The 17,275-nt window shown below is 34.4% G+C and overlaps 1 protein-coding gene across 4 annotated transcripts; it reads left to right on the top strand.

Annotated features, from left to right (window-relative positions):
- The first annotated feature begins 24 nt into the window (after window positions 1-24).
- On the top strand, window positions 25-17,134 carry Nmnat (nicotinamide mononucleotide adenylyltransferase). 4 transcript variants are annotated; one of them, XM_076130247.1, is made up of 8 exons: window positions 26-275; window positions 454-565; window positions 3,192-3,303; window positions 4,310-4,516; window positions 5,024-5,125; window positions 5,715-5,875; window positions 7,499-7,823; window positions 12,772-17,134. In XM_076130247.1, the coding sequence occupies exons 1-8, from the start codon at window positions 200-202 to the stop codon at window positions 12,790-12,792; spliced, it is 1,116 nt and encodes a 371-aa protein (XP_075986362.1). In that variant the 5' UTR covers window positions 26-199; the 3' UTR covers window positions 12,793-17,134. The 4 variants fall into 4 exon arrangements, with proteins under 4 accessions (XP_075986361.1, XP_075986362.1, XP_075986364.1 ...); XM_076130249.1 differs by lacking the exon at window positions 7,499-7,823 and adding an exon at window positions 7,138-7,152 and having other exon boundaries at window positions 29-275; XM_076130246.1 differs by lacking the exon at window positions 12,772-17,134 and having other exon boundaries at window positions 25-275; window positions 7,499-10,026.
- The last annotated feature ends 141 nt before the right edge of the window (window positions 17,135-17,275 follow it).

The raw sequence follows: 17,275 nt of genomic DNA, 5'->3' as shown, positions 1-17,275 counted from the left end.
AATGCCAATAAATAAAATGTACCTTTGATTGGTTATTACAACACGGGATGTGCTGTGTTTTGTTCTTGGTTGCATAATAAAATTTAATCAATGAAGCGACAGATGTGCGAAATGTGTGAATTTGTTGTGATGTGATAAAAATTGCAAAATATCGGCGAGAATAATTTCTTATTGTGCGGGGGGGTTAAAAAAAGTGAAAATGTCTCAGGGGAAGATAGTTTTGATGGCTTGCGGCAGTTTCAGCCCTCCAACTTACATGCATCTTCGAATGTTCGGTGAGTAAACATAATCGATGGAAAAATGCGCAATTATTTGCAATTTCGATTAATTTCTATGCGGTACAGATGAACTTTCGACCTTTAAAATTAAAAGTTCTTACAGCTGGACTCGTATGCGGCCTCCTTGTATAAATTATGCAACAAAGGCATGACTTGTTTTTATTTATTTTTCTAGAAATTGCCAAGGACTACATTCAGACATTGGGCCTTGGGACGGTCGTCGGAGGCCTGGCGTCTCCTGTACACGATGCATACGGCAAGAAAGACCTGGTAGCAGCCCACCATAGGTAATAAAACAAAGAATAACATATATTATGTTCATGTCAGCTAGGTATTTCAAATTCCTCACTTATCTGAGAGACCTTGTTATTTCATTCTGTGTGCGTGTTTCTGTGACACATAGTGTAGTTCATAATAAACTATAAATATCCTGCTGCCGAATATTTCCTTAAAATAAACTATTAATAAACACAGATTCAATATCTTCCTGGTTATTGTTGTATTATAGCCTCATGAATTGATTTGAATTTACCTTTCAATTCAAAACAAAATAATACCTCAAAATTCAGTATGGGCAGTGATAGCCGAGTGGTATAATATCCCACCCAAGTGTTCAATGGTTTGAGACCGAGGCAACACACCAATGACTTATTGAAATTGTGTGCGTATGAGAAATAATTATCACTTACTTTAACAGTCAAGAAAAACATTATAATGAATCTGTGCATGCCCAAAATTTGTTTAACATATTTCTTGATGGCATACAAAGTCACTCAACTTGCACATAGCCAGTCGGGGGGACTCAAGCCCTATCCCCTTGTTTATTTGGAAGGAGACCCTTACCCGGCATTGGCAAGAAAGAGTAGATGTTACAATATTCAGGACACATTTCTTTATGTCATGATAGCATGCATATTTAAAAACTAGCTGACCTGCACAACTTTGCATGCGTCACATAAGAGAGAAAAGGTCATAATTTTCCCTGTTTTTGTAACATTTTTTACTGGTACTCTGCTTTTATTGGTCGTAGACGATACGCTTATAGCCTTCCTCAATAAATAGGCTCTCCAACAGAAAAATAATTATTCAATTCGCACCAGTAGTTCCTGAGATTAGCGAGTTCAAACAAAAAAACTCTTCTGCTTTATAATATTAGTATAGATATATAAAGGCTTAGAACTACATCCCTTTATATGTACTATTATACATACTATAAGTACTACATGTGTGTACCTAGTACATTTCAAACTTCAATTAAAATATACATATTGCCAATCCAATTTTAACATATAATTTGAAATTAATGATGACCTCAATTTATAACTTTATCTTAGTAATTACATCACTCATTTGTTGACAAATGGATAACATAAATGTACTATTTAAGACAATTCAAGGTTCTGATAAGAATGTAAATATTGAACACTGTTTAATAACTAAAATATATTAAGTTTGCAACATGCAAACATTGCAATATGATTCCATTTACTGATAACAATGCAACAACGAAATGCAGTTTTTAATAACTTTTTTAATATTGTTTATGATTATTTTTCAATTTGTTTGTAAAATTGTAGAAACAATTGCCATTCCTTAGAAAACATTGTAAATATTGAAATGAAGGTGTGTTTTATATGCTTCAGCCTACATCTTTGGGTAAAATAGGTGTGATTTTATTTTATTATATGTTTATGTAAGATACTAGGTATTTAGTTATTTTCTATCTATGGCAGTGACACTTGAATTCACTCATAACACAAGCATTTAATTGTGAGTTAAGTTCCAGACGTTATAGCCATTCCTGAGTGCTCTAAGCATCCACTTTTCATGCAAGTGGTCACGGGTATCCAATGCAACCCACCAATGTCTTTATGAATGTATATTAGAAGTATTTATCATTTGATTTAACCATGCAGAAAAACATTGTGATGAAAGCTTGAATGCCTAAGTTGTTTAAAACAGTTCTTATAGTTATGCAAGCATTTGGTCCCTCCCTCATTCCAGGAGGAGATTTTTGCCCAACAGTGGGCAATATTGTCTAAATAAATTTAATTCTAGAGGTGTTGACATTATTACTTTTATTGTGAAATAAACTAGTCAAATTTGTAACATATCTTTTAATAAGATTACTATTATTGTGAAATAAACTAGTTATTTTTAAAATCTAAAATATCTTTGCTTTAATCAGTAGGTAAATATACAATGACTATTCAAGTCGAATGCATATTTCATTAGTTCCTGAACGAATTACGTCATGTGGCCTTGAATTAAAATGCAACCCTTGAAATGTTGGATTTATGCCAAATGGTACATTTCATTATTTAATGTCGTAGGTTAAAAGTAGATTTCTAGATGATTGTTATCTAGGTACCTATACATGTGTGGGTAAATTGTATGTGAATGCCACATAGAGGTCTCTGGTTCAAATTAGGGGTAGGGTCGAAATACTATTAAAGAAAACTGCTCCTGTGACACGGTCGATAGTGTATGAGACGGACGTGTCGAGGTCTGGGGTTCGATTCCTGTGTCGGTCAAAGTTATATAGTTTGGTAACATGCCCGGTATATGGCATTAGGCTCGCGTCCTCATACATGGGACTAACATAGTTTGTGGTGAAACATCTATAGTGACCAAGTGTGTGCACATCACACAAGTACACTCTCCATTTCCTTACTCATAGTCTGGTGGGACAGCTAAACCGACGCGACGTGCTCTACGAGGCACGTTGATCTACGATCGGGCAATATCTGAGAATTTTTAACAGAAACCTCCGAAAAGACTTTGGCCCGACCCGGGTTCCTAACCCGAGACCTCTTGCACGGCAGTCGCGTACACTAACGACAGCGTCAATCAAGGTGTGATATCATGTATGTTTATAATTATAATATAATAATGCTATGGTATTTATTTCAGGATAGCCATGTTGAAACTGGCGCTACGTTCTTCCTCGTGGGTGAAGATATCGGAGTGGGAGACGCAACAGTCTGGGTGGACGAGGACCAGGCTGTCCTTACAGTATCACCAGGTTTGTAGACCTAAAATACATTGCCAAGTTTGATTCTCGTCTCACGCTTTTTGAAAAGTCGCGATCTTTTCATTGTTGTTTTATTGCTGTGAAGAGTTTAAGTGAAATTGGTACATTCAGACGCAATAATATGTCGACTATTGTCACTTTTTCAATAGCATTTTTATCAATGAAAGGAGTAATTTTTTACTTTATTATGTAAAATAAAATAAAACTACCCATTAATATCCCACGGTTGGCAAGGGTTTCTACCCGTTCTGAGGGAGAGAGCCTTAAGTCCACCACGCTGGCCAATTGAGGGTTGGGGACTTTGCATTCCTTCAAGAACTGTTCTAAAGCACTCTCAGGCATGCAAGATTGCATGACGATGTTTTCCTTCATCATCATTATTTCTTAATACACACATAACTTCGAAAAGTCTTTGGTGTCCTCAGGTACAATGTATTAGGTCGGGGAAAAAGTCTTTTCGCATTATAGTATGTATGAACTTGTAACAAAATCTCTTTGGCTTCATGAATCACAAATGAGTACAAGTTTATTAGGTTTCTTTCTGTGAGCTCGTGAGGTACCCAAATATCGAGCTTTTTTGTGTAGAGAAAAGATTTTATAACAAGTTCATCTATCTATACTAATATTATAAAGCTGAAGAGTTTGTTTGTTTGATTGTTTGTTTGTTTGAACTCGCTAATCTCAGGAACAACTGGTCCGGTTTGAAAAATTCGTTCAGTGTTAGATAGCCCATTTATCGAGGAAGGCTATAGGCTATATATCATCACGCTACGATCCATAGGAGCAGAGTTCCAGTAAAAAATGTTAAAAAAAGGGGAAAAATTTCACCCATTCTCTCTCATGTGACGCAAGCGAAGTTGCGCGGGTCAGCTAGTACATACTATAATGCGAAAAGACTTTTTCCCCGACCTAATATACTATATTTATATTTATTTGCATGATTTGCATTATAAAAGAATATGTCAAAACCTAATTGTATTTTTCTCTATTTCTCCAGGACACAATAAACAACTACATGAACGACCCCGACCCGCCCGCGTGGCTGCCAGACGACCTGATCAACCTGAACAGCATAGACGAGCCGGACAACCTGATGGAGAAGCTCAATGGTAACCAGGTGGATGACAGGGTCACTGTCAAGCTGCTGTGTGGAGCTGATCTGCTGGAGTCCTTCGCTACACCAGGACTGTGGTCTGATGAGGATGTAAGAACAATTATTCTTTTTTTTAGCTCGGTTTGGGAATAAAAATTGCTCTTAACTTTTTGTTCTTAAGGCGCTCATAGTTAGCGGTGTTCACCAAAGAGTTAAGCAACATTCGGTGCGGTTATTCCATAGATGGGTTGCAGTTTAGTGATATTTGAGGGCACGTAAATGGTTAGTCCCGGTGGTTGTCAGTTAAGTTAATAGTCATGTTGAAGGATTTCGGGCGGCTTGAGCGAATTTGACACTCGGTAGACATTGTGATAAAAAAATAAAAAAATCCGGCTGAGTACGAGCGACTGGCTCGTGCACAAAGGGTGTTCTTTTATTTATAAAAACGGCGGAAAAAATCAAGTTTGTTGTATTTTTGAGATACAGCCTGGTAACTCACAGACTGGTAGACACCAAAGTCACGGTGGGTCCCGTTTTTATTCTTTGGGTACAGAACCCTAAAAACTACAATCTAGTAACATTGATGTCATTTGTGATATTATAATATTGTTTTTTCAGTTGGAGACGATAGTGGGTAAGCACGGGCTAGTGGTGGTCTCCCGCGCCGGCAGTGACCCTGGACGGTTCATATACGAGTCCGATATGCTGTACAAACATAGGGTGAGCCAACATACAATTTAAGTTCATTAGAAGTTTTAATGACTTTTGTCTACGTTAACGTGGAAACACGTTTTTAGCCAAGTAAGAGCCGAATTAACGTGAAAACGTATTATACTATACTCGGGTTATTTCAAAATAAGTCATGTCATTATATCGGAGTCTCTCGCTCGCACTTATTTATTGTCACATTTCTATGATTCTTTTGATTATGGCGTAGTGAGCACGTCTGTAATGGTATAAGTATAGGCACATCGTCTAACATTTTTAAAGATCATGTTTATCGCTTATTTAGAGTTTTTTATATGTCATGTTATTAATGCAAAACTTTATGATGTCAGAATGTTTGGATAGATTCTGTTACTCAATTACGCCTAAATCATGAGACAGATTTAAAACATTTGGTAATCAGATAGTCTATGAACTGAATGTAAACTTCTTTTACAAAAAAAAAATTACGCTCTCAATGTCTTGACTCGATACCATTGCGTCCATTATTTATGCGATTCACAAATAGTTGTTTCGGGTCAATTTTTTGAGTGGAAGTTCTTTTATGAAAAATAAAGCTAATAATTAAATATATTTGTAACAGAAAAACGTGCTCCTAGTAACGAACTACATCGCGAACGACGTGAGCTCGACGGTGATCCGGCGCCTGGTGCGGCGCGGCGAGAGCGCCAAGTACCTCACGGACGACGCCGTGCTCGCCTACCTGCGGCAACACCGGCTCTACGGGGCACGACACACCGACACGTGAGTTATACACACTTCTTAAAGAAAGAGAAAGAAAGGAAAGGAGAAAGAAAGAAGAAAGTTTATATAGTACTAGCGGACCCGACAGACGATGTCCTGTCTAATGAATAAAAAAATAATTAAAAAAACATTGTCCAGCGGACAAAATTGTGAATGTAAACCATTCTCAGGTCCCCTTGAACACACACAAAAAATTTCATCAAAATCGGTCCAGTCGTTTAAGAGAAGTTCAGTGACACACAAGAAAGATAAATGTCACATCACAATATAAAATGGTTGAAGATGTGTCTCACGGCTGTACCAAATAGGTACCCAGATTATGTCTAGTACAATATGTGATTGATTCTGGTTTTCCTTTACGCCTCACGGATGTCACACAGTGTAGTGTATGTGTTGATAGTGCTTGTTTATGAACTTGTTTAGATAAATAGAAATTCTTCTTATCGTATGGTTAGTTGTCAACCTAGCGTCAAAGTTGTTCAAGCCCGAAGGCCTTTGACCGTGGCTTAACGACTGTTGTCTTAATTGACAACAATCGGGACTTTTAACGTGCCCTCCGAAACACTTAGACGATAAAATCAAATACCACTATGTGGTCACCCATCTATGGAATGACCGCGCCAAAGTTGGCTTAAACCACAAATCGTTGACCGGTAAGCGCATCGGGCTATGGGCGCCTCAAACACTACAGTAACTAGATAATAATAACTAGAAATATTAGTTCATATTATAGGGAGTGTGTAGAGGAGCTCGTAGTTTAGTCATAGACCGCAGCACCGATCGATCTCTGAGGTTAAGCTACGCTTGCCGAGGTTGTTCTGTGGATGGGTGGCCATCTTATACATATCGAGTTCCTCCATGCTTCAGAAGGCACGTTAAATTGTGGGTTCCGACTGTTATTTTCAAAGATTTTACACTTGTTAAGAGCAGTCAGCTTGAAATTGACAACCAGTCTTACCGAAGGTTATTGTGTTATAACCCAAGTAACTGGGTTGTGGAGGTCCGATGGGCAGTTGCTCTATGTAAAACACTGGTATTCAGCTGAAGTCGGCTTACAGTCTCACCGTCTGCAGCCGCATACGGTGAGACTGTAAGCCGACTCCAACATAGTTGGAAGGAAGGCTAGCTTGATTGATTGTTTGATGTCTGTGTTGTTGTATGTATAGTTAGAAGTCCGCTCAACTTGTTTAATACTCGACTTTATGTTAGTAATTCAATACCCCACGAGTACATTCTCATTGTGTTGTCCTCTTCTCTTTCAGAAGTTGAATTTAATGGTGAGACTAGAGTTTTAGAAATTGGGTAATAGTTTGACATTGATCGACTAACCTACTAACATTTGGTGCTGTTTTCAACTACTTCTTAATCCATTTATTATTACTAATTTCGATGTTAGGGTGTATAAATAATATAAGTTTCTCTTAAAGATCAGTGTAGACAGGATGCGTGAACGTTGTCATTTTAATAAACTACTTTTGAATATATACGTATACGCACAAATTACGTGCACGTATCCGTTCTACACCGACCTTACACCTTACATTTCCTTTCTATTTTCTGATGTGTACAATAATATAACAGAAACGACTAACAAGTTTGGTATTTCACGCTGCCCGGACACAGTGAGTATAACATTCTAAACGAACTAATCGCTAGTTACGACAAGAGGTCGCCACAAGACGTAATAATGGCGTCCCCGGAAGAAACCAGTTTCAAAAACATTCTCATATCTATAAGAGACAAACCATCTATCATTGACGAGACGATCACAGTCAAACGACCGAGGAAATCAAACTTTTTGATGCCCAACTCCCATACGGATTCAGTGAGCCCTATCACAGATGGTATAAAACCAAAAATTGCGTTTAACGACAAAGTACCATCAACATATGTACCAGGGAAAGCGGTGAAGATAGTCAGCGATGCGACCGAACACAAGATTGATAAGGTAACGTTTGACAACTCTTATTGTTCCTTAGATAGCTACCTTTCTAAGGACTCAGACTTTGATCTATACAAACGGAGGGTGAGCGAAGGGAATGTGGAAAAAGCTGATGGTGAAATTTCCTTGAAAAAACGTTGTTCGTCCACAATAAGGAAGTTGAAACCGGAGGAGATGAAAAAGAGTAAGTCAGAAGTACACAAGCTGTGTGAGAAAGTGAAAAGTATAAAGATAAAAGACGGTAGGAATTATAAAACACGTAGTTGTAATGATATTGTCAGGTTGATATTGACTAAACATGGTATTCATGTTATTAGTGATACGGAGGCTATAGTTTAAAATGTAGGAGTAGTTACTGTGTGTGGACGGTGAGTGAGTTTCGTATTACTGATTTTACTTACTGATCCTAAAGTTAGATTTCTTTTATGAAGAGTTATTTAGTAGCGTATCGTTTAATGCTATTTATAAGTCTAATATAAATTAAAATAATCTCTATTTATGCTAGAATACTCTTGCACAATATTTTGATTATATTTTCAATATTTAAGCACAAGGGACATTTTAGAAATATTTTTTGAGGAAATTTTCTTGTTATATTATTATGTTAAGTTATTTTACGAAACTAACTCACTATGGTATCATTACGAGTAGTCAACTAATACCAATTTTTGTAAAGAGATTTCACAGGATCAAATAAATAGTTGAAAAAAAAAACATTTTTTCGGCTTTTTTTTCTGGCTCTGCATAACTTAAACAAAAGGTTAGAATCTATTACAACAAATAGTTTTAATTACTTAAGTCGTCATTGTACATAAATTCAAGCCATTAAGGTCCTACTACTGGGTAAGGGTCTCCTCCCGCAATGAGGGAGGGGTTAGGCCCTGTTTAAGCCCTTTATGGTTCCTTATATTATATAATAAAATAACCCTATAAAATCTCTTTTCAAGAAGTCCACACAGCCTTTTTGAATAAATTTCATATAGGCCTGTTTAGATCGTATACCCAATTTGATAAAATTAGTATAAATAGTCAATTTCAGTGGGATTGCGTGTATGTTACTATTGTGTGACTGTTAGTGTACCTATGAGACTACAAAATTGTACCAAAGATTTAGAATATAGTAGTATATGTAGATTTAGTAGACAATTAGATACAATTTAAGTCATAAAAACACTTTTTGAATTTAAATGCCATTTTTATAGAAAGTAAACAGAATATTGCCATTTTAGACCCTCGCGACTTGTACACATAATATTATAATACATTGGGTATTAAACGCGATTGAAAATTAAAGGTTAGGGGATACCTTATTTGTTTACTCTTAAATATAAATATGTGCTGTATTGCGCAAAAATATTGACCTAGTGTCAAACACAATATAAGGTGTCCGTCAAAATGGCGGGTGGAAAGTCATGAAATCGAATGAAACGTGCTCTATTATGTTGTAGTGTTTTGGTAGTATTTAGTAGCTAAGCAAAAATATTTAGTAGTATTACCAATACGATATGAAACGAAAAACAAAATCCGCCGCCAAGCTGATGTCTGGTTGGCGGGTGGTAATTGAACGGCGTGAAATGCTTTACATTTTTATATGTCAGATTTTAGTAGTCTATTGGTAGGTAAATAAAATAACATTAATCTTATCTACGTGCTAATAGTTTACAAATTAAAGGCATCACACACACTACATCGAGTACGCCTACGCATATTATCACAGCAATGTTTACTTAACAGGTTTATAAGAGATTTCAAATTTAAAGCTCGTTCATTCAATGTAGGTACTATTTTTTTTATTTAACATTATTATATAATTTAATATATTCGTTTTTTATTAGTGTAAAACAACGGTAACATAAATTATAAAAAATACTCCTCCAGACTAATAACAATGACACTCGTAAGTAACATTGCTGTGATAATATGCGTAGGCGTACTCGATGTAGTGTGTGTGATGCCTTTAATTTGTAAACTATTAGCACGTAGATAAGATTAATGTTATTTTATTTACCTACCAATAGACTACTAAAATCTGACATATAAAAATGTAAAGCATTTCACGCCGTTCAATTACCACCCGCCAACCAGACATCAGCTTGGCGGCGGATTTTGTTTTTCGTTTCATATCGTATTGGTAATACTACTAAATATTTTTGCTTAGCTACTAAATACTACCAAAACACTACAAAATAATAGAGCACGTTTCATTCGATTTCATGACTTTCCACCCGCCATTTTGACGGACACCAATATAAGTCATCTCAGATTTCATTAATAATTAATTGTAGTCGTCACACAACTGGTATTATTATAGTATTATTAAATGTATCTTCCATTTTCACTAAGAAATATTTTATTTAAATAGTCAAGGTAAATTATATTTACGGATTTCTACGCAGTCATTGATGCACAAATAAGTATGAAATTTAGAAAAAAACTTTAGTAATAGGCTGTATTAAATTAAATAGCGTTCATACATTAATTATTAGCTTTCAGAGCCGGTTTCATCACAGTTGGATAACTGGCAGATTACCTATCTGGTAGTTAAATGACAGCAAATGTTTTGAGTTAAACTGTCACAATGCCATCTGATAATCTAACCAGTACTTATTCAGAAGTGGTGAAACCGGTTCAGGGATATATAATTTAAAATGCATAAAAATATATACGTAGAACTATTACATAATCGCTAATATTATTAATTATTAAAATAAAATGTAAATAATATATTTATGATCGTGTACTTTTTATATACTTATTATATATTTATAGTGATTTTATGATGTTGGCAACACAATGCTGTACCCTGGTAACTCTGCTCATTCATATACGAAATAAAAACAAATTTGTATAAAACTTTAATATTTTTTGCATATTAATATGTATTTAACAAAGAGAGAAATTTAGTAAATAAGGAATTACATATAAAATTCAGTATTACTTATATAAATTATTCATTTTCATGATCCAAAAGTTCGAAAATATTTGTTGCCAAAAAAACTAATAAATGTCACAAAATAATGTATCTAATAAATCATTAAAAATAATTTTATCAACGTTTAAATGCTTTACTATATAAATAAATAGTATAAATAAATTAATTATAAAAATAAATTAATATAATATAATTAGTGCCAATTTATAACTATTTATTCACGTTTTTAATATTCTATTGCATGTTATTTACGTATATTAATTCACTATTAAATAAATAAAATTATTATTAATTATAGACGTATTATTAAATAATAATCATGTTTTAAAATTAATATATTTACATATTTATCTTTAGCGTTATATAGGCCTAAATATTTATTTTATTATTGGAATATTAAATTGTGGGTCCCGGCTGTCATGTTCAAAGCTCTTTGACAGTCGTTACCAGTAGTCAGAAGCTTGAAAGTCTAACAACTAGTCTTACCGCGGAGTATCATGTTATAACCCAAGTAACTGGGTTCTGGAGGTCCGATAGGCAGCCGCTCTATGTAAATTACTGGTATTCAGCTGTATCCGGTGAGACTGGAAGCCGACTCCGACATAGTTGGGTGAAAGGCTTGGCTGATGTATAAATTGAATGAAGTAGTTAAAATGTGCGCGAAATAATATCATTATAATCAATTATTATACAGGCTTACCTCTATAAATCTTTTCTATACAAGTTCTATTAATCCTACTCAAAGAAGCTTAGGAGTTAGTACATGCTAAACACAAAATATCGAATCGCGCAAAATGTTATACATTACACGACATGCAAAGTTCCAAAAAATGTCTTTACCATAAGCTAATTGCGAGGTGAAATTTATGTAGCGTTTGAAGCTCATAATTGTTCTTTTATAAAAATGTTATTGTAACATAATTAAAGTTGGGAAGGAATGTAGGATATATTAAACAAAAAAAAAATTACACTCCTAGATCACCTCGTTCATTTCCCCAATTCAGAGTGTATGTCAAAAATTCTCGTGAGTGACATGATAAAGTTCTTGAGTCTTGCAGCACATAAATTATAAATATTACCTCTTACTGTGTGTGTGTGTACTAACTCCTAACGTTTCTGCCACTGCCCTATGACTACGAAATACTTATCGAATTTACGAGACAATTATTTTTACGATTTTTCGATATTTTTATTATAAAAATACCGTAACTATATCTCATATTTAACCGTATTTCTATCTAATATCTGTTCTGTGTTGTGATTGTGTATCGTATTTTGAGAAAATGTATTAGTGTATTTGTTTTGTTGCTTATTTTTGTATTTTTTTCAGCGAATTGTTAGATTTTTTTCGAATGTGTTTCTTGTAATTTTCTTTTTAATATTTTTCCCCCTGAGCTGTGGACCTAAAACTGATTGTTTTTGGAAACTTTCATTTTCATGAGCGCTACTCACATATTGGTATTATTACTTTGTATTTAAGGAGGTTTATTATTTTATGCTGTGAGGAGCTCGTGGCTTAGTTAACAACAGCCGCGCGGATCGATCTCTGAGGTTAAGCAACGCTTGCCGAGGTTGATTTGTGGATGGGTGACCATCTTATACATATCGAGTTCCTCCGTGTTTCGGAAGGCACGTTAAATTGTGGGTCCCGGCTGTCATTTTCGAAGATCTTTGTCAGTCGTTAACAGTAGTCAGAAGCTTGAAAGTCTGACAACCAGTCTTACCGAAGGGTACCGTGTTATCCCAGGTAACTGGGTTGTGGAGGTCAGATAGGCAGTCGCTCCATGTAAAACACTGGTATTCAGCTGCATCCGGTGAGACTGGAAGCCGACTCCAACATAGCTTGGAAAAAAGGCTAAGCTGATATATATATTATTTTATGCTGCAAACTGAAATACAACGCTAAAATTTATTGAAAATAGTCTCATAATTTGTCAAAAAGTGTCAAAAATACAGTTATTTTTAGGTCCATATTTTGAATTCCTATTTTCGTTTCCCTAACGTGGGTGTTGTCTTGCCTAGGGAGGCGGTTGCCCGTTGTAGCTGACGTGTTGCGCGCGCCGCGACGAGAACTCAAGTAAGGGGGCCATAACGGACCTGTAGGGGGCGTAACGGAACGTAATAGGGGGCGAAACGGAACCAGATTTGGGGGCAGAACTGTCAAATGACAAGAGTCAATAATGACAGAGATGCAAGTATTTAATAGGGGGTGAAATAAGGGCCGTTGAAGGACTATGCGGAAAGCGCGCGACACAATTTTTTTAAATATAAGTGATGTTTAAGTAGTGCCTCTTAGGTGTCCACTAGTTAACTTCAATAGTTGTTCAATGTGCAATGTTTCATCGAAAAAGGCACAGGCTTTTAACACTATCGCTTCGAAAATATATTTTGTCGTAGATGTCTTTTTTAAATTGGACTGTATCTTTGTAATTGAATGTGATATAATGTAAAAGATAATATTTTTGTAATGGATATACTGTATAATTAATTTTGTAGTGCTCAATTTTCATGGAATTGCAACAAAATGCTATTTTAATAGAATAATTCATAACTAGTGGACACTAACGGTCGAAGACTGAACCGGGACTCAAATTTGAGTACACTTAAATGTGAGTACTACTCAAACTTGAGTGGGACTTGTGAGTGCTGTTTTTCTCAAACGTAGGTTTGTCAGAAACACTTTTGAGTGTCACTTTAAAGTTTGAGTGCCGGTTCAAAATTCGGTCTTGAGTATTTACACTGGGCGTAGTTTCGACGTATACATTAGAACGTACACACGTGTGTACGTACATGTATAAGCACGTACATTTTGACGTACATCAAAAATACGTTTTGAAAATACGTCCAGTTTGTAAATACTCTAATCTTAAGCTTGAATTTATAGCATTTGGAGATAAACAGTTATAAATAGTTTCTTTATAGAAAGCTGTGTTTCACAGATAACTAAATGCATCGGTTTTTGAAACCAGATGATTGTTTGTTGTTTGTTTGTCGTATGGTTAGTGGTCAACCTAGTGTCAAAGTTTCAAGCCGCCCGAAAGGCCTTTGACGTGGCTTAACGACTGTTATCTTGGTAGACAACAACCGGGACCGACTTTTAACGTGCCCTCCGAAGCACGGAGACGCCCTGTTCAAATACCACTATGCGGTCACCCATCTATAGAATGACCGCGCCAATGGTTGCTTAACCCACAGATCGTTTACCGACCGGTGAGCGCAACTGGCTATGGGCGCCTCACCAGATGATCAGAGATATTATACAACACTTATTCTTAGCTTGAAGACAAATCTAGCAATGATTTATAGCCCGACAACTTAGAAGAAAGCCTTGGCATGTAGTTAATCTTCGTTATGATAAACCATTCAGTGTTTTTTTTCCAAAAATATGTCACACTATAGGTCACAGCTCTGTTTATGACTGCATACTCCAAAATAGCTATAAACTGAAGCGACGCCGCGGTTCAGCGCTAGCTTGGCTTCGCCTGGCCGCCTTGCGCTTGTTACTTAAACCCTAGCCAATTTGTTAGCCATATATTGTGATGATACCTGCGAGTGTGGTACAAAGTTGAGTAGCAAGATTTGTATATTTTTTCAATTCGCACCAGCAGTTCCTGAGATGAGCGCGTTCAAACAAATACACAAACTCTACAATTGTATGATATTAGTATGGATATAATATTATTATATATCTTGCTAAGATCTATTTTCTACGACTTCAAAAAGAAGAAGGCACTGAAAATTTTTTGTTTTTCGACTCCTAGGCCATCTGTGGACGGATTTTTTAAATTCTTTATTTATAGTGAGTTAAACAATTTTTTGTATAAATCACCAAGTTTAGTGTGCCTGCCTTTGGCTTAGAGCTAAGGGCATTTTGCCGTTTTTCTACCCTATAGTTAGTCTAAAAATTACAGAATAAAGGCAAAAGTTACAAACTATGTAAAATATTTGTACTTAAACCAAACTTGCTACTGAACTTTGTAAATTAATTTAATTGTGAATTACATGCCTTGTATCCAAAGGTATAGTTTAGTGCATTTAGTACTGTAGCATTTTAATGTAAACCTAGGTGTTGCATGTATTCCCTTGAAATAATTAGCATGAAGTTACAAATTAATAGGCCTATTTTAATTACTTTTTCGTATATTTAGTAGGTAAAATGTTAGAAAATGGTTTGTCAAAAGTTCTGCCTTTTAAAATCCTTCATAGATACATATATTAGTTTCTTAGCAGATTTAAAAAACTGTGTAATTAAATTGTTATAAAGAATATGGCTTATAGGTTACATTTCTATTTTAGAGAGCCGTGAATTGTTGTGCTTGCTTTACACACATATTCGGTTCGGCAATATTGATCGAACAACAAAACCGACTCTACTCACTTGTTCGGCTTGTGCCGATCGGGTTCATCTACGCATCGGTTTTGCCACCCATCTAGGCCGATAGATAGATATTACCGAACCGAAAATGTGTTTAGCTAGCCTTAAAGTTGAAAAAGTTATATAAAATATCTGAAAATGCAAATCGGGAATTATCATGCTTTAAAATTGTAATAGTTCATTTACTATGTACTTATTACAACATATTATTGTATTTTCTTCTGTTTATTTTATTAAAATTATATAGTTAAATTCCGTTACAGAGCACTGGAAAGTAATATCAAAAAATTGGTTCTGTTTAATCTAGATCTAGTTTCACAACTCTCGGATAAGTGTCAGATAAGCTATCTTATGCAATTTTGACGGTTGATGCTAGTGTCTTTTTATCTATTGAATAAGTTACCTGACACTTATTGAGCCGTGAAACTGGCCCCTAAACTTTCTATGTTTAAAGATTTATTTAATATTTTTATTTTATAGTTATACATATAAAATATGTACTTAATTTTAAGGATCTGATTTTTATATTGTTTTTTTATATATGGCCTAAATATGTCGAAATACATTTTAAATAATGATTTTGAAAAGGTTTCTTATATGAAATTAGATATTATATAGTCTCATTTATTTTTGCCTGTTAAAGAAAGAAAATCCAAATCTTTTTTTATTAAAATAATTTATATTTATATTCTATATAAAATAATAGTTATTGTGAACAGAATACTTAATTTCCGATGTTCCTAAGTACTTTAATGATAAAATAAATAATTTTACATCAAATAAACGGGTTGTTTATAAATAAATGTATTTATTTAGCGTTCATACCGATATCTTTAGAAATTGTCTCGAACATTTAAGTTATTAGTTACCAATATTTTAGTTAAATATTATCTCTTCATATTTATAAATAATTTCAAATATTTATAGCCGTAACATTATGTTTTATTCCCATAAAATATAAATTTGATTTTGCTTCTTATTTTAGAAAACATATGCTTATGTTTGAAACAACGAAATATTTTACATCTTTATGTAAAACCTATTTCCAAAAAAGTTATAATTTGTTTTTTTTGCTGACCTACGCTATTTTCCTTGAAAAAAAAAATTAAAGTTAAAAGTAATATACTCACAGTTTTGTTTCCTTATTTTGTAAACAGGTTTGGTTATAACATCTGTAAAAGAGGAAATAAATAAATAGCAATTTAGTAATTTCTTATAAAATTTTATTGTAATGAATTGCTTCAGCAGTGGTCTCATATTAGAGGCACAACCGTGACTTTTTGATTGTATACAAATATGTAGGAATTTATTGTTCTAACTTTTGATATTGTATGGCGACTGAAATAAAATATTTTTATCTTAAAACTGGAATGCACCTGACCTCTGTGTGACCTGACTGTGAGAGTACAGGAATAGTGATTGTACCTGTGAATTGTGCACACACTTGGACACTATAAACGTTGGCCAGTTACAATAAAATGACCGCAGTAACTGGTTATCGGCTAAGACGTTATTATAGGTACTGTGTTTCGACATCAGAGTGTCTAGCGTAAAGCTTGCAAACTATCTTTCCTACCAATAAACGTGATTAGTATACACAATTTGAATATAAAAGTAATATCTGATTGTCATGCAGTGCACAGTATAACAGTACATACCTACAAACTTTTGTAACTTTCAATCAATTTTGAAACTGTAAAACTCTAAACACTGACTAATCAGAGCTTACACAACGTTTATTAGTAAGACAGTTATTGTATGATATAAAAACTGCTATAGCAAAGATACACTGAAAATTATATAAATTTATTTACTGGTCGTTCCAATATGATATTTTCACGGTACTATTTCAAAACTGTAGGTACCCTTAGATCCTTTTTTGTCGCCATACAATATCCGACTTAAATAATATTAATAAACAATATTCAGTCATAAACGATAATCAATATAAACGATTAATTAATAAATGTATCAATTTACGCTTCTCAAAATAAATGGTTTATTTATTTACATATATTTTTATTTACAATCCCTTATTCCTATTGAATGACATAAATGAAATGATTATAAAAATGTAAATGATTACTAAACTAGGAGTTTCAGCACTTAATAATAACTGCCGGATAGCTTATCTCGCACATGTAACTATTC

The sequence above is a fragment of the Anticarsia gemmatalis genome, chromosome 24 (genome assembly GCF_050436995.1).
Source record: "Anticarsia gemmatalis isolate Benzon Research Colony breed Stoneville strain chromosome 24, ilAntGemm2 primary, whole genome shotgun sequence".
NCBI classification, from domain to species: domain Eukaryota; kingdom Metazoa; phylum Arthropoda; class Insecta; order Lepidoptera; family Erebidae; genus Anticarsia; species Anticarsia gemmatalis.
This window is presented reverse-complemented; position numbering and strand designations above follow the sequence as displayed.

Bases quoted from the DNA above. Each gene is read 5' to 3' on its own strand.
- Nmnat (XM_076130246.1), top strand. From the start codon at position 200: ATGTCTCAGGGGAAGATAGTTTTGATGGCTTGCGGCAGTTTCAGCCCT. The intron at 566-3,191 runs GTAATAAAACAA...TATTTATTTCAG, and splicing joins CTGGTAGCAGCCCACCATAG to GATAGCCATGTTGAAACTGG. The intron at 5,876-7,498 runs GTGAGTTATACA...GCCCGGACACAG, and splicing joins GGGGCACGACACACCGACAC to TGAGTATAACATTCTAAACG.